Source organism: Camelus dromedarius, chromosome 26 (genome assembly GCF_036321535.1).
Source record: "Camelus dromedarius isolate mCamDro1 chromosome 26, mCamDro1.pat, whole genome shotgun sequence".
In the NCBI taxonomy this organism is placed as follows: domain Eukaryota; kingdom Metazoa; phylum Chordata; class Mammalia; order Artiodactyla; family Camelidae; genus Camelus; species Camelus dromedarius.
This window is the reverse complement of record NC_087461.1, coordinates 21,408,512-21,430,591: the sequence shown is the minus strand read 5'-3', so window position 1 is coordinate 21,430,591 and position 22,080 is coordinate 21,408,512. Positions and strand designations below refer to the sequence as shown.

The window sequence follows — 22,080 nt, the reverse complement described above, 5'->3', positions numbered from 1 at the left end:
TGTATGTGGAATCTTAAAAAAAAAAAAAAAGACAAATGAACTTAAAACAGAAACAGACTCACAGACATAGAATACAAACTTATGTTTGCCAGCAGGGAGAGGAGTGGGAAGGGACAGACTGGGAGTTTGAGATTTGTAGATACTGACAGGTATATACAGAATAGATAAACAAGTTTATACTGTACAGCACAGGGAAATATATTCAAGATCTTGTAGTAGCTCATGGTGAAATAGAAAAATGAATATCTGTATTTTCATGTATGACTGAAAAATTGTGCTGTACACCAGAAATTGACACAACATTGTAAACTGACTGTAACTCAATAAAAAAAAAGGGACTGATGAAAGCGTGGTACACATTTACCACCCACATCAATATCTCCAAATTCGGTTATTCCTCTTAGTCAGAGACACAGTAAAGTGTACCAGAGAAGGGGTCGTCACATCTAAGGACTTTCATGACCCACGTGGAGTGATCTTATTGAGAAAAAAATAACCTCCTATACACGCACACTACATTTAAAGTTCATTTCTTGGATTGATGAGGTATTGTTATATGGTAGCATTTATAATACTCTATAGATATTTCAAGAAAAAAACCTGCTCTGGCCTGGGTGTCCTCCCGCAGCAGCCAGAAGTCACGGTCGCTCAGTGGGCAGTGAGCACTTGTCACCGCAGGGGACACCCCGTGCCCAGCAGTGGGTTAAAGGACCAAGGGTGACTAGAAAGTTCTCAATCTTTTAAAAATAACATGACTATCTTTAATGGAGACACAGATAAAGAAATAAATACACATCCTTGTCCAAACACTCAGCGATAACTCAATATTGGTGGTATCTCTTTCTTCACACGTGTGTACATACACACACGTATACCCCGTGTATGCAGTCAGTTGTGATGTGGGCACAATCTGATACCCTGCTCCCTTTCATTGAACAATATATTGTGAATATATTTCCATGTTGGTGAAATTTATTCTTAAACATTAATTTTAATAGTTCATAACATACTGGTACATCTTATACAGTAGTGTACTTGGCCATTCCCTGAATTTTGCATGGTTAAGTCCAATTTTTCTAAATAATGTTTTTATTTTAAACAGCTTTGGGTATAAATCCGTCCACCTTTTGGGTTGTTTCATTAGTTGCATTTTAGAAAATGAAACCACCACGCCATAGGGTATGAAGTTTCCAGGTACTTGATATTTTGCCAAATTGTTAGGTTTTCAGGATCCTTCTCGGCTCAGCTCACAGTCAGTCCTCACCACCTGTCACTGTCCCCGTCCTATGTCCCCTCCTCCTGCTGGTCTCTCACAGCTACTTGGTTTTGAGAGCTTTTGTCACAGCTTAACATACTACCTCTGTTAGTGTTTGTTTAATCTGCATTTGCGTCTGCCTGAGGACTGTAACTTTGACGGGAACATCCCTGTCTCTCTGGTTATCCCTGAAGGCGCAGGGACGGCACAGTCTGCTATATGTCAGCCCCGGGATGGGTGGATGGATGAGTATTCCATCATCACGGAGCGGGTTTGGGCCTTGTGGCTGCTGTGATGCTGGTCGGAGTGGCCCAGCCCTAGGCAGGGGGACCATCCCGTTTCGGAAGAGTCCTGCCTCCCAGCATCTGAGTGGGCAATGGTTAGAGCCGAACTCCTGCCTGCCCCCTCAGAGGACACAGAGCTTTATTTCACTCTGCGTCCCCTTTCACTTCAGCCCTCGGGAGATGCCAGGATGTCTAGGCTTTGCTCACTACGTGGTCTGACATCCCTACAGGGCGCTCTCCATCCCCACTACTTTTTTTTTTTCCTTTTGGCAGGGGAATAATTAGGTTTATTTACTTTTAGAGGAGGGACTGGGAATTGAAGCCAGGACTGCCTGCATGCCAAGCACATGAACCACCCCTGAGCTACACTCTCCCTGTCCCCACCGCTTCCTCCTGTGGCCCCACAGCTGTTTTCTGCTCACGTGACGCCTGTTTCCAGCTTGGAAGTGGGCGAGGGGTCCCCCTCTCTCCTGCTGAGACTCCCCGTCATTGCCCTCCCTTCTCCCCACTCCCCCCTACCCCACGCCTTGCTGCTGTGAATTCCTACGGCTCCTCTCTGTGCCCGTCTTCTGCAAGGTCTCCATCCTCAGGGGGTGTCAGCGCCTGGACCACTGTCCTGCAACCGTGTTTGCTGCTGTTGTTGATTCCAGCACCCACAAAGAAGATCCTTCTGATGCGGTCTCTCCATTCCCCACCTCTCACATCTGCCACCTTCTCCCCTGCCGCACACTCAATACTCCCTCCGCAACTTCCCCTCGCACAGCCCGCCCATCAGCTCCGATCCCTGATCCAGGACCTGCATTGCCTCCTGTCCTCGCCTGGCTCCCGCCTCACTTCCTCCCCACCCAGCTCGGTCATTGTCCGCCGTCTGCAGCCCACTCACCCGACCAGACGTGAGCCTGGCCTCCCGACTGCCCTGGGACGCACCGGGCACAGGGCAGCTTCGCGTCTGCACACGAGGATGCTTCTCCCAGGCAGGCTCTTCCTTCACTCAGCCCCTCGGCCTTTCAGACCTCCGCTCATCTGTGATTGCTGACCGCTGTCCGCTCTGCCAAAGTAGCAGACCCCTCCGTTCTGCCATTTCCTATTTCCTAACCCTGTAAACAAGCAGGACCCTAGGGGCCTTCCCCAGACACACGCCTCCCCATATCCTCTGTTTTAGGTCCTCTCGGAAGGATCAGGTAACAGTATCTCACACAGATGTCCTGAGCTTCCAAACCCACCACCCAGTGGAGGAAATTACCTGCTTGATGGTCATGAGCATGTGGCGCCCAGACGTTCAGGGCCTAAGGATTGATCACCATCAACCAATCTGACCTGTGCACAGCTGGTCCCAGATCCTGGGATGCCCTGCCCTCAACTGGCCTTTAAACAGGCTCAGCTGAAACGCTCCCGGGAGCTGGAGGTTTGGGGTGGGAGCCACGTGTTCTTGATGCTCTGCCCACAGTAAACCTTTCTCTGCTCCAAATTCCCCCAGTTCAGTCTGTTTGGCCTCACGGTGCATTGGGCACGTGAACTTGCCTTCAGTCACGATTTCGGCAAAGCCAGCACAGGAGTCTGTGCCCATGGGAGGGCGACCCGGCCAGGGCCACCCATTCCTGGGTCCCAGCGGCGGCCGGAGCTCCAGGACCCCAGGGGGACTCGCCCCGACAGGCCCGGCCACCCCGGCACCAGGCTGTCTGGAGCCAAGAGCCGTCGGGAGCTGCGTCCACACTCAGCGTCGCTGCGGGTGAGTGGCTCCAGCTCGCGCGGGCTGGGAATCCTCTGCCTCCATCTGGGCTCGTCCCCCGGGAAGGAGGCTGCTCTGGGTCTGTTCTCTGGGCCCGTCTGTCCGGAGGCCTCCGTCTGGGAGTGGAGGGGGTGGTTTAGACGACACTTCCTCTGGTTGTCTGTGCCAATGCACCTTACTTACTGTGTTCTTGTGTGTGTGGTTTCGGGGTGAGCCGCACCGGCCTGCGCAGGACGGAGGAGTCTACCCGCTCCTCCTGGGCCCCTTCCCGTCTGAGCAGTGAATCACTCACTGGGAGCCACTCTGGGTCCGTTCTCTTTCAGGAGCCAGGCCAAGCTGCAGGCCTCCATCTGGGACTGGAAGTGGAAGTCTGGGGCTCCACCTCGTCTAATGTGGGGCTGTGTGTGTGTGTGTGTGTGTGTGTGTGTGTGTGTGTGTGAGCACTTGCACTGGCCACTTGCGACGTCTTTAGTGAGTAACCGGGCTCACGCGTGCCAACACCAGGGCGTCCCCCCATGTTGTGCTGACTTGGCTCGGGGTGGAGCTCGGTTGGATGTTCCCTTCCTAGTGTTGGTCCTTCACTCAGCTTCACTCTGACAGGGCACGGGTTGCGGTTTCTCCCCTTATGGATGACGGGTCGCCGGTTGGGAACCTCCTTTGTGGGGCTGGGGAACTGTGACCTGAGAGACCACTTTGCATTGCATTTGCTTGATATTTGACAACACCAGCCGTGAATAATTATTATGAGTATTCAGAGCTCTATTCCACATTATCATCCCCTGGGGCAACTTTGCAAAACTGGGAGATCTTTAGCTATGATCCCATAAATGAAAGAAAATGATTGATTTTTATCTGGGGGAGGGGTGTGGGTGTGTGCGTGTCTTGGTACCTGAGTCCAAACCCTGTTCTCTCTTCCTGGTTTTGCTGAAAGTGAGGCATCTAAATGTGAGTTGACTTTATACACACACACACACACACACACACACACACACACAACTAATAACAATTAATATATAATTACATAATGTATAATAATATATATATTGTTGCCTACTGCTGTAATTTCTTTAAACCTAAGTGGATATTTGGGAAATAGAAAAAAAAATCCCTGAAAATAGCCAAGATGATTGGGTTTTGTAAAAGCAGTTAGAGAAGGAATTTGCACTTCTCTTCCTGTGCGTTTAAGATGTAAGATGATCTATCTGGGTGTTCAGGGAGGAGGGGATAAAAGAGGTTTTTAAAAACTCAAGTGGAAAAACTGTGAGACCTCTGGTTCTGTCTTTATGTAAAAATTAACTTATAAATGAGCTCTATTTAATTGACTTAAAAGTAAGTGCTTACAAATAAAATACTTCTAAGTGTAAAAGAAGCTAGACAGAACAAATTTCAGGTTTACAGGATCTAGGAACTATTCAACATTAAATATCTGATGTTAAATCCAGCTTAAGCTTGTTGGTATAATCAATACAGACATGTCTTTCTTTGTACCTAGGCTTACTGAAAGTCAGTAAGTTTGTTACTTCTGTTGCCGAGTTTGTCAGCAGAAGGAAAAAAATTAATTTGGTATGATGAAATTCTTGTAAGTAAATTAAATGCAAATGAGATAAGCGCTTTTGGGTAAATTCTTTACAGATAATTCTGTTTTAGGAATGTCTACTTAAAAATGATTTCTCCAGGTATTTTGTAACTTGAATTTTTATAATTGTGAATTAAGTTAAATGATGGGAGTTTATTGAATAGCTGAATAGCTAGGTCATTCCCAAACAAAATAAGACACTGAAGCATTGTTTACTGACTTCCTTAACAGAGAAGCTAAAGGTGTTTTAGAACTATTATTAAATGTGTTTGGTGCCACATTGAGATATTTTCTGTAGAAAGCATGTTTTTAGAGATTATTGTTGCTGTTTGTGTTTGCCAATCTACAGAATGCTAATGTGAGGAGTTGTTAGGAGCTGAGGATTATAATTTAAATATGTAATTAAAACTACTAAGAATAATGAAGTATACAGTAGGAAAATGGGATGTATGTTTTGAGTAATAAGAAGGCATAAGGAATGGAATTGGAGTTTGTTAATGAAAAAGAAAGTGATTTGGCCCTAGAGCTGGTTGTATCTGGTTGGGAAATAATAAAGGGCAAACTAATATGAATATAGAAATTAAGTGGAAAGCGGGCCCTAAAAAAGGAGTTCTGTGCATGGTGGGGCTGAGATTAGGTTAAACTTCATGAGGTGAATGGATTTTGTTATTAAAAGGACTAGATCTGTGTTTCTGATAACAGATTGTGTGAAACTTTTTGATATTCTTGACAAACTTCCTATCAAATTTGAATTAATAATGTTCTTTCTGACTTTGGCTAACTTCGGGGTGCTTCACATGGCCCTGGAGGCATCTCAGAGAGAAATACTTAACCAGCACTGGCTGGTATGTTACATTGTGTGGGAAGCGTTGATAAATGAGTAATAAGCCTCCTCGGATTGTGTGGTATGGAGAGAGGTTATCGGTGTGCACCTTCTGGAAATTGTGTGGGGCCTGAAGTTCGGCTGTGTCCTGGCGTGATGCTGTTAGTCACAGCAAGGTGACTGGTTCTTATCCTGAAGTGTCGTCTGTCACAGCAACTTGTTTAAGCTTTTTGGGGGTCAGATCTTTTGCTTGCCTTTGGGGCCTTTAGTCATCATAGACAGCTAAGCTGATGCTCGCAGGGCTGCTTCGTCTTCCAGAGAACTCATGGAAGGGACTTTGTGGCAAGGGCAGGTTTCTTCTCCGTCGTGCAGCTGAGCTGGGTGGGGTGTTTAAAGACCAGTGAAAACTGACCTCGTGGAGCTCCAGGCAGAAGGGGTTTGATCGCGTGGGACTGGGCGGGCTGATGAATGAGATTGTGGGTTTGTGGTTTTGTCAGAAATATTGCTGGCTTTAATCTATGCTTTTTAAATTTATTCATTTTTTAATTGAAATATAGTTGATTTACAATGTTGTGCTTGTTTTAGATGTACAGCACGGTGATTCAGTTATATGTGAATATATATGTTCTTTTTCAGATTCTTTTCCATTATATGTCATTACAAGATATTGAATATAATTGCCTGTGTTATGCAGTGGGCCCTTGTAGTTTGTCTATTTTGTATATAATAGTGTTTATATGTTAATTCCAAAATCCTGATTTATCCCTCCTCCCACCCCTCTCCCCTTTGGTAACCATAGTTTGCTTTCTATGTTTGTGAGTCTATTCCCAGATTGTAAATAAGTTCATTTGTGTCATTCTGTGAGACTCCACATATAAGTAATATCATATGATATTTGTCCTTCTTTGACTCAATTCACTTAATACTCTCTAGTCCATCCATGTTGCTGCAAATGGCATTATTTTATTCTTTTTTATGGCTGAGTAATATTCCAATGTGTATATATACCACATCTTTCTTATCCAGTCATCTGTGGATGGACATTTAAGTTGCTTCCATGTCTTGGCTGTTGTAAATAGTGCTGCTATGAACATTGGGGTGCATGCATTTTTTTCAAGTTAGAGTTTTCTCTAGATATATGCCCAGGAATGGGATTGCTGGATCATATGGTAACTCTATTTAAGGGGATTTTTGGAGGGGTGGTAATTAGGTTTATGTATGTATGTATGTATGTATGTATGTATGTATGTATGTATGTATGTATGTATGTATTTATTTATTTATTTATTTATTTATTTATTTATTTATTTATTTATTTATTTATTTATTTATTTTTATGAAGGTACTGGGGACTGAACCCAGGACCTCGTGCATGCTAAGCATGCACTCTACCACTGAGCTAGACCCTCTACACGACTTTTAGTTTTTTAAGGAGTCTCAGTACTGCTTTCCATAGTGGCTGCACCAATTTGCATTCCCACCAGCAGTGTAGGAGGGTTCCCTTTTCTCCACACCCTCTGCAGCATTTATCGTTTGTGGACTTTTGAATGATGGCCATTCTGACTGCTGTGAGGTGGTACCTCAGTGTAGTTTTGATTTGCATTCCTCTGATAATTAGTGATATTGAACTTGTTTTTGTGTGCCTGTAGGCCATCTGTATGTCTTCTTTGGAGAAATGTTTACTTAGGTCTTCTGCCCATTTTTAATTCAGTTATTTTTTGAACTAATTCAGTTGTTTGAGTTGTTTGTATATTTTGGATATTAATCCCTTGTTGAGCCCATCAGGCAGATTTTTTTTTTTTATCATTTTGAAGGTTGTCTTTTCATTTTATTTATGATTTCCTTTGCTGTCCAAAAGTGTTTAAGTTTAATTAGGTCCCATTTTCTTATTTTTCCTTTTATTTCTATTACCCTAAGAGATGGATTGAAGAAAACATATTGCTGCAATTTATGTCACAGAGTGTCCTGCCTGTGTTGTCCTTTGGGGGTTTTAGAGTGTCCAGTCTTAAATCTAGATCTTTAATCCATTTTGAGTTTATTTTTGTAGATGGTATTAGAGAATGTTCTAATTTCATTTTTTTTTACATGTAGCTGTCCAGTTTTCTGAGCACCAATTATTGAAGAGACTGTCTTTTCTCCATTGTATATGCTTACCTCCTTTGTTGTAGACTAATTGACCATAAGTGTGTGGGTTTATTTCCCTCTGGACTTTCTAGCCTGTTCCATTGTTTTGTGTGTCTGGTTTTGTGTTAGTACCATACTGTTCTGATTACTGTAGCTTTGCAGTATAGTCTGAGGTCGGGAACATGATGCCTCTAGCTCTATTCTTCTTTCTCAAGATTATTTTGGCTACTCAGGGTCTTTTGTGTTTCCATACAAATTTAAAAACTTTCTGTTCCAGTTGTTTGACAAATGCCATTAGTTACTTAATAGAGATTGCATTGAACCTGTATATTGCTGTGGGTAGTATGGCCATTTTAACAATATTGATTCTTCCAATCCAAGAACATGGTATAGCTTTCCATCTGTTCATGTTGTCTTCAATTTCTCTCATCAGTATCTTACAGTTTTCAGAGTACAGGTCTTTTGCCTCCATAGGGAGGTTTATTCCTAGGTATTTTATTATTTTTCATGCAATGGTAAATGGGAGTGTTTCCTTAATTCTCTTTTTGATATTTTGTTGTTAGTGTATAGAAATGCAACAGATTTCTATATATTAATTTCATATCCTGCAACTTTTCCAAATTTGTTGATGAACTCTAGTAGCTTTCTGGTAGCACCTTTTGGATTTTCTATGTACAGTATCATGTCATCCACAGTGACCGTTTTACTTCCTCTTTTCCAATTTAGATCCCTTTTATTTCCTTTTCTTTGGTGTTGTGGCTAGGACTTCCAATACTATGTTCAATCAAAGTGGCGAGAGTGGGCATCCTTGTCATCTTTCTGATCTTAGATGAAATGCTTTCAACTATTCACTGCTGAGTATGATGTTAGCTGTGGGTTCGTCATATACGGCCTTTGTTATATTGAGGTATATTCCCTCTAGGCCCACTTTCTGGAGAGTTTCTATCATAAATGGATGTTGAATTTTATCAAAAGCTTTTTCTGCATCTATTGAGATGATCATACAGTCTTTATTTTTCAGTTTGTTAATGTGTATATCACATTGATTTGTGGATATTAAAAAATTGTTGCATCCTTGGGATAAATCCCACTTTATATGGCGTATAATCCTTTTAATGTATTGTTGGAGTTGGTTTGCTAGTATTTTGTTGATTTTGCATCTGTGTTCATCAGTGATATTGGACTGTGATTGTGTGTGTGCATGTGTGTGTGTGTGTGTAAGATATCTTTGTCTGGTTTTAGTATCAGGGTGATGGTGGCCTCATAGAAAGAGTTTGGAAGTGTTCCTTCCTCTGCATTTTTTTGGGAATAGTTTCAGAAGGATAGGTTTTAACTCCTCTGTAAACGTTTGGTAGAATTCACCTGTGAAGCCAGCTGGTCCTGGACTTTTGGGTTTTCTGAGTTTTTAAATTACCGATTCAATTTCAGTGCTGGTAATCGGTCTGTTCATATTTTCTATTTCTTCCTGGTTCAGTCTCGGGCGGTTGTGCCTATCTAAGAATTTTTTCATTTCTTCCAGCTTGTCCACTTTATTGGCATACGGTTGCTCATAGCAGCCTCCTATGATCCTTTGCATTTCTCTAGTGTCAGTTGTAACTTCTTTTTTGTTTCTGATTTTACTGATTTGGGCCCTCTCCCTTTCTTTCTGGATGAGTCTGGCTAACAGCTCATCAATTTCATTTCTCCAGCCAGAGAACCAGCTTTTAGTTTCACTGATCTTTTCTATTTTTTTTTAAAACCAATTTCATTTATTTCTGCTCTGATCTTTATGATTTATTTTATTCTAGAATATTTTCTCAGGCCCCCTCTCTCTCCGCCTCTGGGACCCCTAAAATGTGAATATTAGTGCACTTGATGTTGGCCCAGAGGTCTCATAAACTGTCCTCATTTCTTTTCATTCATTCTTCTTTTTTCTGTTCTGTGGTAGTGATTCCTGCTACTCTGTCTTCTAGTTCACTGATCTGTTCTTCCCATTTAGTCTACTATTGGTTCTTTCTAGTATAGTTTTCATTTCAGGTATTGTAGTCTTCAACTCTGTTTCATTGTTCTTTATATTTTCTAACTTTTTGTTAAAGACTTCTAAGTTCTCGCTCGGTGCGTCCATTCTCCTCCCAAGTTCTCTGATCAGCTTTATAATTATTACTCTGAAGTCTTTCCTGGGTAGATTGCCTGTCTTCACATCACTTAGCTCTTCCTGGATTTTATCTTGTTCCATTGTCTGGAACACACTCCTTTGCTGCCTCACTTTATCTACATCTCTATTTCTATTTTTAAGCATGTAGTAGGTTAGTTATGTTTCTCGTCCTTGGAGACGTGGTCCTCTGTAGGAGACATCCTACGCATCCCAGCATGGCATGCGCCTCTCATCACCCAAGAGCCAGGGGGCCAGCTGGTCCCAGGGTAGCGGGCATGGCTTGCATTTACCTGGATTCGGTCACACAGGCTGTGGTGTCATAGTTTTCTTGCTTCTGGTGTCTGCCCTCGGATGGGTGAGGCTGGTCTAGAGGTTTGTGCAGGCTTCCTGGCAGGAGGGGCTGCTGCCTGCCCACTGGTGGGTGGAGCTGGATCCTGCCCCTCTGGTGGGCAGAGTCCTGACTAGGGGCACGTCTAGAGGTGGCTGTGGGCGCAGGTCCTTAGGCAGCCCGTCTGCTGATGGGTGGGGCTGTGCTCCCACCCAGTGTGTGTCTGCCCTGAGGTGTCCCAGCACTGCAGCCCGTATACTCCTGGGTGGGACCACGTCTTGGTGCTAATGACACAAGCAAGATGTCAGCCTCCAGGGGAGCTCCTGCAGACGAACACCCTAGCTTTTATGTCCTCAGGCTGAGCCACAGCTGCCCCCACCTCCCCAGGAGACCCTCCAAGACCAGTAGGCAGGCTTGTCCCAGGTTCCTAGGAAGTTACTGCTTTTGCCCTTGGACTCAGTGCATGTGAGATTTTGGGGTGCACCTTTCAAGAGTGAAGTCTCTGTTTCCCCTCGTCCTGTGGGGCTCCTGCAGGGTAGCCCCGCGGGCCATTGAAGCCAAATGCTCTGGGGCTTGTCTTCCTGGTGTTGGTTCCCCGGGCGGGGGAGCTTGACACAGGGCTCAGGACTCCCACCGAGGGCCTCTCCAATATGATGAGTCTCTGGTTTGTGAGCGGGTCGCTCCCACGGAGGGTGTGGAATTTGATGATACCATGAGTGTGCCCCTCCTGTCGTCTCATTGTGGTCCCTCCTTCATATCTTTAGATGTAGAAGACCTTTTTTGGCAGGTTCCAGGCTTTTCAGTCGATGGTTGTTCAGCACTTGGTTGTGATTCTGTTGGGTTCGTGAGAAGAGGGGAGCTCAGGGTCCTTCTACTCCACCTTCTCAAGCCAATCCTTGAGCTGAACTCTTGAAGGATGAGAAAACAGTGTACGACACGACGATACATTTTTCACCACCACATGCGAAAGTGAGTGGCTCTTCCCCAGCTCCTACAGGCCGCCTGAATTTCTTGGCTCCTGGCCTCCTTCTTCCTACTGTGACACCCTCTCTGTTTTTTTAATTCAACTGTTTACCAAATGTTTGGCTCCCTATCAATATAGGACGTTATCCTTTTGCTTGTAACCACACTGTTGCCCCTAATGTTGGCTAAGAAGAGAAGCCTCTGATGGAGTCGTCACAGAGCATAACTACTCATGATGTACAACAGTGCTTGCTCTGGGTCTGTTGCTAAAAGCACATGTGTGATACTTGTGACACACAACTGGGGACAAGTGATAAAATGTATGGCCAATAATGTGGTTCCCGAGTAACATACCTCTGAGCCAGCCATATCTGATTAGTTTTCCCCAAACATGGATTACGTGGCAAATACAAAAGAGGCCTCACATGGAGGGTCATGACCTCCTGGGGCAGGAGCCATCTTCCCAGCATCAATATTTTGATCGTCAGTGCTTTCTGTTGAAAGACTTGCAATCAAAAGGGGGAAATTATGGAAAAATCTGCATGCATTAAGGTATGGAGAAGTCATTCTGGCCTATGCGTTTTTTGACTTAAACTTTACTGACCAGAGCAGCCTGTTTTATGGCCTTTTGGTCATGCATTGTCCATCTGCTTTGGCCTTGAGGAGGGGAATGCATTTGAGAGTCATAATGGAGGAGCTGCGGTTCAGACATCCAAGGTAAACCTGGGTGGCCATGGTGGACGTGATTTCAGGCCCATCCTTGTATTGTTGAGAACTCCAATTTTCTGAGCTGTGTCCTACTCGGGAGGCCCCCAGCCTTTCTCAGAGCAGTGTCTACTGGCAGAGGGCAGCTGCAACCTTATGACCTCAAGGTCTCCTCTTACAACTATCAAATTTTTAGAAAATAAAATTGCTTTAGATCAGATGTTAGCAGAGAAAAGGAAACATATGTAGTGGCCAAAAGCTCCTGTTGTATATGTTTGATACCACATCAAAAGTTAAAACCTACTCAGATAAAAGCAGACAGCTGGTTGCCTGGCTACAAGTCCCCACCACCACCACCACGTGCCAGGTCCAGACTGGTTTTCCGGCTTGTTCTCCTGAATTCCTCAGGGAGTGAGACCTTAATCAGACAGTACTCGCATCCAGGACTTGGAACTCGGGAATATGTCCACCTCGGTGTCCTGCAAACTGACGCAGGACCGCACCCTGTGTCCGCAGGAAGCAGCCAGAGTGGTCATCACCCTGTTCCCTGAAAGATGTGGGGAGGATGAAACAGGACTGGAGGTTGAAACCAGGTTCCTCTGCCAAGTCATGATGCACCTCTCTACCCAAAATATTATCCCCTCCTTGTCCTGTACCTGTTCTCCTCCAGACTGAGGAGCATCAGAGAAAGGGGGGGATTGTGACCCAGCAGGACCCTGTGGGGCCTTCCCAGGACAGCCCCCCCACCATGTCCTCTGTGGTAGCTCCTCTCTGTAGGACCCAGATAATAGTATCTTATGCAGATTTCCTTAGTTTCTCAAATGCTAAATCCACCGCCCAATGGAAGAAATAAACTACTTAATGATCATGAGCACATGGCTCCTGACCTTCTGAAGCCTAAAGAGTGATCACCATCAACCAATCAGAACTGTGCACAGCTGGTCACAGACCCTGGGACGCCCCTCCCTCAACCGGCCTTTAAAAAGGCTCAGCTGAAACCCTTCAGGGAGTTTGGGGTTTTGGGGGCACGAGCCACCATTCTCCGTGCTCTGCCCAGCAGTAAACCTTTCTCTGCTCCATACCCCAATGTTTGTGTCTGTCTGGCCTCGCTGTGCGTTGGGCAAACAAACCTGAGTTTGGTACCAGTGCTCCTTCATTTTCTTCATGCCAGCTACCGCCCTCTGACTGTTACAAGCTGTCTGCCGTTGGAATATAGGGCTGTGTCCCTTGCTGGCATGTCCCCAGCACAGCACTTGGCACACAGCGGGGGCTACAGACCAGTGAGCGAATGAATGAATATGATGGTAATTTTTCCTAAACCAACTCCACATTCCACATTGTCCATTTCAGGCCATGTAAAGTGGCATCTTCTCTTAAAAAATCAATATTGGCCATCTTCACAGCCTGACAATTACCTCGAACAGATCACACAAACAGGATACCCAGGCCTTTCAATTAATCCAGAGGGAACTCTAAAAGGACTTGAGAGAGGCCGCGGAAGAGACTCACACAGTGTGCACAGCAACCAGGCGGAGCTCCGCAGTCCCTGGTGCGCTGTCCCTGACGAGCAGGCAGGGCACTTCCTGGCTTACGGGAAGGAGGGCTGGAGCCAAGGGAAGTGCTCGCTCAGCTGGATTAGCTGTTGGAAACTCGTCTCCTTGGCCAGCCGGCTCTTCCAGATGCGAGTCTGTGGCTGGCTATGCTTCTCCTCCAGGGGCTCGGTGGGGGAGGAGCAGGCCCTGGAGTGCCAGCTGCTGGCTCCTGCCTCCCAGCCTGCAGCCGGTTTAGAGGAGCCGCCGGGCCAGTGAAGCTGCGGGCAAACCCCAGAGGGCCTCCCGGAAGAGGTGTCCATCCTCCTGAGCCGCCCAACTCTGCCCGCCGCCCTGTAGCACCCCCAGTAATCACACGCATTTCTCTCCAAGATTCTGTGACCATGTTTGATTAGGATCTTGAGTGAAATAAGCCACTCCTTTCGTTGGGAATGTCCCAGGGCTAAAAGTTTCTTTCTATGCGTAATTAATATTCTGCCTCTTTGGAGATAAACGTTATCTATCCAACCCTGGAAATGGATCGGTCCTCCTTGGCTATGAGTATGTCATCTCTTTACCAAAAGTGAAATAAAACACAAAGAAAAATGATAGGTAAAGAGAGACTTCTCCCTAAAAAGGATTTACATTTTTATTCCAACGTGAACAGCTTAAGAATGTTTTTAATGCCTGTCCAGCTTGAAGCCCGCCGCAAATGTCTTACAACATTTTGTAACAGGCTTTTCCCATCTGTGCTGAAAACAGCCCATGATTTAATGCAAATTGTTATTGTGTTTTTGCACAATCTCCCAGAGATCTTTTCTATTTGGTATCAGCATTTGGGGTCTTTTTTGCATCTGCTTCAGAAACTCGCCTGCCAGGACTGGATTTCTGCCGGGGCCCCTCTGACCTCCTGCTTTTACCAGGCTGCCGACCCTACTCATTTTTTTTTTTTAAAAGTCAATATCTTTAATCTCATAGGACTCTTGTTCTTCTCAACATTAAAACCTGGCTTAGAAATGAATACCTTCTGGTCTAAGAGATTTAAATAGTGAAGTAAAGGATCCAAAGCGTAGAACAGCGGTTACCAACAAGGGACCCGGTGGTGGGGGCTGCAGATCCGCTTGGATCCCTGGCGGTGTCTGTTTCAAAGTGCATTTTTGGACTAAGGTAAACCATTATATAAGCATTATATCACACAATGTATATAATATGTGTACATATGGAATTTTTAAATGTACGCCAATAGTATTATGGTTAAGAAAATTTATTTTGAGGGCAAAGCTGATTTCATAACTCTTTGTGCATTATACAGTGTGTTTATTTTCCCAATCAGTGAATTACCATCAAGTAAGGAATTTTAAACTGTTAAAAACAAAACCCTTTCCTTTTGGTGACACCCTTAAGACCCCAAAGGTTCAGGACAGTGGGTGTTGTGTTCCAGTTGGGCTGTTCACCAGCCAGCAAGACACAAACTCTGGGAGTCCCAGTTCCCTCATGTGTAAAATCAGACGCTCATTTCTCTAACCTGCCTCACAGGGTTTGGAGATGCAAAAGAGGATGCTGTGCAAATCGTAAAGCCCGGCGTGTGTAAGTCACCCAAGTAACGTGGGGGCTGGGCTGCCAGGCACGCTGGTCGCTGGTTCAGATTTTGCAGAGACGCTTTGCTTGCTCAGAAGGTGAGCTCCTTGGACCCTGATGGGAGGCAACCTATGCAGATCACATTAAGGAAGACTTGGAAACAGAGTTTCAAGTCAGGGCAGGAGCAGGACAAATTCAAGGTGAGGCCCCACAAGCCAAGCTCAAAGGTTTGTGTTATTTCAAAATACCCAGCATGCAGGCCAGCCCTCCTCTGCCACCGCCTCGGGTTGTCAAGCTGATGTTTCCTCTCCCATCTCACCCCAACAGAAACAAACAACCACAGACAACGAGGGCCAAGTAAAACCAAGTCAGATATGAACCGAGCCCTGGAACCAGGTCATTAGCCAAGGTCACGACGGGTTGAGAACTTCAGACTGCTTCTTCCCCCGCCTTGCCAGCAATTTCTGGCTCTTCCCCCGTGGTGCGTGCAGTTGGCTGGGCCCTGAGCCACGTGAGATTGTTTTTAATGGCAAAATCTTCAAAGTTGTGCTTAAAATATTTCCATCATGAAATCCCCTGTAGAAGCCAAACTCCAGCTTCAGAAGGCGCCTCCCAGCAATGCAGCAACGTGCATTCAGAGACGGGAGAGGGGCTCCCAGCCCAGCATCACCTTCCAGCCACCGCGCCTTCACCACGTGGGTGACACCCTGCAGGAGACTCAGGCCATCACAGACCTCGGGGCTGCGCAGGGGTGGGGACACACGCCAAATGACTTTCCCAAGCCAACAACAGTGTCGGGTGATTCGGCAGTTAGTTGAGCAAAAAAGCCTGTTTTTCACACATTTAATTGATCCTGTGAGCAAATAAGTTGTTAGAGATGAAAGATGAGTAATGTTTTCCCCTCGCCGTGGGACACCTTTGTCCTTGTTTCTTGCACTTTTCTCCTGGGTCCACTGTGAAATAGACACGTCTGGGGAGGGACAGGCTAATGCACGGATAACTCGCTTTAGAAAGTTAAAAATGAGAAAATAAAAACTCATGTAAATTAAAACTCAGAAAGGAAAAAAAAAAACTCACAAGGAAAGGTGATTCTCCTCTTTAGCAAAGATGTTTCATCTTATTTGACCCATGATGGACTGTTTTATAAAAATGAAATTCTCCACTATGGGGTTTGACATAAAAACACTAAATTTATGGACAGGGGACCCTGGCAGATTTTTTACTTTGCTGAACAGAATGTGAAAGCTGTCGGACAAGGAGGCAGGGGAAGATGTATGTGGGCTGGGAAGATGATGAATTTTGGAGGGAACAAGCCATCTAATGGGAAAATAAGTTCCTTCTATGAGGAGTGCAAGATAATTGTCCCTGCTTTTCCCCGTGAAATCTTAAGTAAAATGTCAGTTTCTTATTTAAAAAAAAAAAAAAAGCTTATGCTCAGAATCACAACCCTCATCCTCCACACATTAAAAAAAAGTCAATTTAATTCAACCAGCTTTGTGATCTAATCATTACTCAGAGCTGACAGTGGTTTTCCATTAAAATATCTCCATCACTCTCAGTTTCTGACCTGTGAACATTCTTATTAGCTGCCTTATTAAGATGATATCCTGTCTCTGAAGTAAGAAAAGAAGATTATCTCCTTACCTGACATGTCATTGTCAGAGTAATCTTGTTTAAAAAAAAAAAAAGCCCTGTTAATAGACACCTGAATTTATGATACACCGTATCCCAGGAGGACGTCCCTGATGGGACAGGCTTGGAGGGACATGACCTCCTTGGCCATGACTAGCAAACAAAGCCAGAAACCAACCCCCACCTGCTTCATCCTGGGTTGGTTTACACTGGAGGCAAGACTTGGGTTTTAAGGACTCAAAGGATGAAATGAGAGACACGTGAAAATGACCAGACAGGTGCAGAGCTGTGTGTACATTTCACATGTGCTCCGTGCACCTGTGGTGCGCGTATACAAACACATCTACCTTCTCATGAAAATGGAGGACGGGCAGCAGTCAGTAGATGACTGTCCTTTTGGGGTAAATCATGCGGACTGAGAAGCCTCGGGGCCCCTGCTCTCCCCTGGCCTCGTGTGCAGACTCACGGTGCTGGTGGACTGTGCCGAAGCACATTGCCGACCAAGTGGTCAGCTCTCTGGGCCTATTTTCTGCCCCCTTTCAAAAAGGCTTTGCAATAAAACCAACTGCACCCACTTGACTGTAAACAAAATTCATTTGTCATGTGTAACTGAAAAATTGTGCTCTACACGGGAATTTGACACAACATTGTAAACTGACTATAACTCAATAAAAAAAAAGTTAAAAATAAGTAAATTTTAAAAAGGACTTCTAATTCTCAAAAAAACAAAAAGAAAAATTAAATTCATTTGGTTTACTGTCTCTGAGTCAATAGATTTGACTTCCTTGGCAGAAAACCTGAGAATCCCAGGTCCCTCTCTCCTTCCTTTTAGTGACACAGCCTGGGAACCACAGGATGCTGTCCCCTCGGAGCTGTCCTTGGTCTAAAGGACCACAAGGAGGGGAGGTGGGTGTGGTGCTTAAATTACATAGAATAATTTAATACATTATATTAATATATAATAATAAATACATTAAACATAAATTATATAATAAATATATATAATATTAAGACACCTACATTATATAACGCTATCTTTGTAATTTGTAGTTCCATGTGAATATTTCTCAGACTCTGCATAGTCCTAATGGGCTAAGGGGGGCAGTAATGTAACAGGAGGACCGCCTTTTCCGAGGGGCAGTTGAGTTACTCCATTCAACTCAGCTCTGCGAGGGCCTTGGGGTTGCCACCTGCCCCCTTTCGTGACCTGGGACTTCTCCCCATGGACGTGCTCTTCCAGTGGTCCTGGCAGGTCCTGGTGGAATGTTCTGGAGCAGAGGCCAGTCCATGTGACAGGATTGCTTCGTTGGCTATCTTCTCACTTCTCTGCTGACCCCATCTATTTCTACCCCTCCGGGCGGCTCAGACTGTCAGTTTGAATCTACAAATCCTCTGTGATCTGGGCCCCCGTGACACTCACTCTTGCCTCCCCTGCTCTGCTTCTCACTGTCAGCTGGGATAAACAGCCTGTGAGTCTCAGCATTTGCGACGGGCCTCCTGGTCAGTGAGAAAATTAACAAATCTGTCCACCTTCGCTTCTCTGCCTCCCCACACCCTGTAGGCATATAAGAGCTGAAGACGTGTTATCGCCTTGGCTTGCCGTACACTTCTCGTTACTAATCCTGAGGTGACAGAATCTGGATTTAGTGGCAGGGTGAGGGTTGCTGTGACAATCAGTGATGCTCGGCCCTCCACAGGAGGGCATTTTGGACACGTCTTGGCAAAGACTGCCCTCTGGGTGGGGACCACGACCATAATTGTGCACCAGACCCACCCAGGGATGCAGCACCCTTTATGCCTTCGAAGCGCCGTACAGATGTTAACGAGTGTCCCTCTGGAGGAAAGAGCAAAGCTTCAATGTATAATCCGGGAAGAGCCAAGTGACAGCGTGCAAATATCAACGAGCACGTCAGAGCCAGGCTAGTTTGGAAGCGGATTTGAACTTGGGCTTTTCTTTGGGCTCAAGGTGTGCATGGCTAGGACTCAGCCAGGATGTCTGGCTTATGAAATAGTCCACAGGGAGCAACGGGCAGCCATGGAAATGCCACACCACTCCCTGTGTGATTGTTCCTTCATTTATTCTAGTGTATCGGCTCCTTCGTTCAGCATTTCCCGGCTGCCTTGGGCGGCCTGGGCCTCCCAGTAGGCTCCTCAATCAGGTCCTTCTCTCCTTTCTGTCCCCTCGCTCCTCAGGTGCTCCAATAAACAATCACCCATTTCCGTGTTAGTACACAGAAATGAGGAATCTTTCAACTTTCTCTAAATATGGACAAAAAAAAATCACATCTGCTAATAGACTTAAAAAAAAAAAAACCCAGCTAGGAGAGTTTCTGCAGGAAAACTACAGACACCACAGAGAACAGGAAGGAATATGCCTTTTATTGGACGTCTCACATGTACAGGGAAAGCTGTTTCTCACAGCACAGGGGAGGCTGTGAGGAGGAGCCGCTGTCACCCGAGGTCACCGCGCTGACACCGGTCACGTCGCTTAAACATCACCACGCTCTACAAACAAATGGAACCGTCACACAGAGGAGCAAAAGAGACAGATGCAGGTAGGGGATAGACACCTCACACGGGTTCTACAAACAAGTGGACACAAAAATAGTGTGCCAGTAAAAAAAATTAGGCATTTCAGTACACGTCTCTTCTTTTTCCTTCTCTTTTTTGTTCACAGGATGCTGAGCTTTCATCTCAAGCTTTTTTCACATCGGGATGGGCAGGCACTTGAGCAGTCCAGCCAGGGTGTACAATGTGATGTTCAGACAGCAGATGAGAACATGGGAACCCTTGGCAACCCAGCTCCTCCTGACCCGTACGCCCGTTAACGTGTCGACAGGAGGGCAATCTTTTGCTACCACTGTCTGGGGACACCAGAATGTTCTGTGGGGGGTGGAATGGCTTTCCTCTTATTTCTCTTTTCTGTTTCCTGGAAGAATTATTTAGAAGCATGGATGGCATCACCAGGCAGAGATACAGCAGGTGGCTGAATAGACAAACATCAATTCCAACCGACTTTAAAAACCAGAGAAAGCATGTGCGTTTCTGGAATCCCAAAAGGAGTATCTGTCCCTGTCCTGTGCTGTGCGCCTCCTGCTGACTTGTCAAACACACACTGGGTGTGCTGGGCCAGATGCTCATCCTGGGAGACTCCTGTCCTTACTACCACCCCCCACGGCGTGACACACATGGCCCACGGGCAGGTGGCCCTTCCCTCCCAGGGCTCACACCCGCCTCCCACGTTCCCCACGCAGAGCTGTGGGGAACTCAACACGTGTGTGAGGAACAGGACTGAGCAAGGGTGTTTATAAACACAGACAGAATGGTCACTTTATTGGTAACACTGAGTTATAAGGCAGTTACAAAAGGACCCCCCTGATAACCAGACAGTGTTGGAATATGGCTTCGTTTCTTTTAGATGAAGGACCTTTCCTGTTACAAGGAGCTGAAAAAGAAAAGGGAAACCACACTGGTACAAAGGATTATAAACACTGTGCCAGGAAGTACCGTGGAGCCCCAGTGTCTGGTGAATGCCACCCACTGTCATCCACCAGAGACAGAGACGTCACCTCATCCTAGGAACTTAACGGGGAAAAAGGGAACAGCATCACCCTCGGCTTCAGGGTTACCTGTCACCACGAGTTGTACAGGGAGGTACCCAAAGCCCTAGACATCTCACGGGCTGGGCCAGGATCCTGGGTACCCAAGAGATGCAGAGCATATAAATGCCTCGAACAGGTGATTGTCAGATGGCGGGAAATCCTTCCATGACGTAGACACTTGAGACAGAGTGGCAAAGACATTAAGGCCTTCCATTGAATTGCCCACGCTGCTTAAAGGCACTGATACCAACAAGAGAAATATTCCGTAGTACCACCGAGGTTTTAAAAAAACTCCCCCAGGACAAGTCTCCGTAGGAAAATGTCCTTTATTGCATGACACGCAGCATCCGCTCTCCTCTGGCTCAGGAATAGAAGGGCCGCCCCTTCTCGGGAGTCTGGAGTCTGTTCAGCCTGGCGACTTGTGACGGGGAGGGCGGCACGTCCTGCCGGAAGGGCCCCTTGGGGGGGACGTGACTGGGGTCCTGGGCTTTCTTATACGAGTCATAGCTGCCGAGCCCCTCGGGAGGGGGCTGCTTCTTCACCTGCTGCTCCTTGCGCCGCTGCTCCTGGCGCAGGAGCTCCTGGGTCTCCAGCATCACCCTGGCATTGAAGCCGTGGCCGCCCAGGTAGCCGTTGCGGGAGCCCTGGTAGCTGGAGTACCGGGGGTTCTCCTTGGCACTCTGGAAGCCTTCCCCAGGGGAGTAGTTCTGCTCCCAAGAATCCTGGGAGACGGAGCTGGCGTTCTTCCTGCTCTGCCTGGAAAGCAAAGCCCAGAGGTCAGTGCGGGGCTGGGGGTGGGGGGAGATGGGGGGAAAGGCGTGAGGAGGCGGGTGAGCCCGAGTGGCGCGTCCTAGCCCAGCACACGGCACTGCATCCCAGTCACATGCCAGACACAGGGATGGGGCTGCAGGGGTCAAACACGAGTGTCCTCAGGCAGCTCAAGTCTGAGACCAGCTCACCAGCAACGCTGACCGGGGGAGAGCAACAGGCAGCAGCTACCCTGGGGGCTGCTCAGGGTAACGATCGCTCCTGCAGTTTAGACTCATTGGCAAGATGCTGTATCAGAGGGTGAGAGATCTGGTAGCTTCGACAGCAGTAACTGCTCGCTTTAGAACATTACAAGTCAATTCTAAACAACAAGCCAAACGAATATTTCACACCATTGCCACCATATTGCCAGAGATGGTGGCTAACAGTCCCTGCTACGGATCACAGCATGAGTTCAGTTATGAAAGATTTAAGTCTACGTGCCTTCGTGATTAAAAATGCAACAGGCAGCCCCTTAGAGCTCCGGCTTTCAAGTTGTACATGTCAGCAACTGACACACTTCAGACTACATGCCCATCAGGACTGCGGACCCTGGACGTGTGTGGAGTGAGCACTATTTTCCTGCCCATGGTATCATCACCAAAGGCCAGGAGAACTTAGCTCACTTTCTGTCATCCTAGGATGGGGAAATAAATCAGAGTCCTATAGAAATTTCGAATTCTTAGCGCTTCGGCAATAAAGTTGCACATCATTTTCGGGAAACATTATTGTTTTGAAACATCTTTAATTTACTATCAAGTCTCTAGATGCTTTTATGAATTTACAATAAGATTGGCTATGATAAAGTAAAACAATTCTGGGACAGAAAGGAAGACATGCCCTAATTTTTTTGCCTTGAGAATGGAAGAGCGCGAACGAGAACAGAGTAATAAAAACAAAATATATTGCTTCATTTATCAATAAGAAAATCATTCGGTGACAGTAGGCATTGCTCAGCCTTTCACATCACACACAACACGACAGAAAGACTCTGGCAGACAGAAAATAAGG

At 46.1% G+C, this 22,080-nt stretch overlaps 1 protein-coding gene and 1 long non-coding RNA gene across 15 annotated transcripts in view; one reads left to right on the top strand and one right to left on the bottom strand.

Moving 5' to 3' along the window:
• The first annotated feature begins 14,746 nt into the window (after positions 1-14,746).
• LOC135319366 (uncharacterized) lies at positions 14,747-16,100 on the top strand. The gene is made up of 2 exons (XR_010377884.1): positions 14,747-15,228; positions 15,356-16,100. It is a non-coding gene; the product is annotated as an uncharacterized LOC135319366 (long non-coding RNA).
• Positions 16,101-19,017: 2,917 nt separating this feature from the next.
• The window catches only part of LOC105099564 (partitioning defective 3 homolog), a 535,951-nt gene continuing 532,888 nt past the window's right edge, over positions 19,018-22,080 (bottom strand). For all 14 annotated transcript variants that reach the window (XM_064479503.1, XM_064479507.1, XM_064479509.1 and 11 more), the window contains one exon: positions 19,018-21,018. In XM_064479503.1, coding sequence (XP_064335573.1) covers positions 20,625-21,018 — 394 coding nt within the window. In that variant the 3' untranslated portion in view covers positions 19,018-20,624. The remainder of the gene's footprint in view (positions 21,019-22,080) is intronic.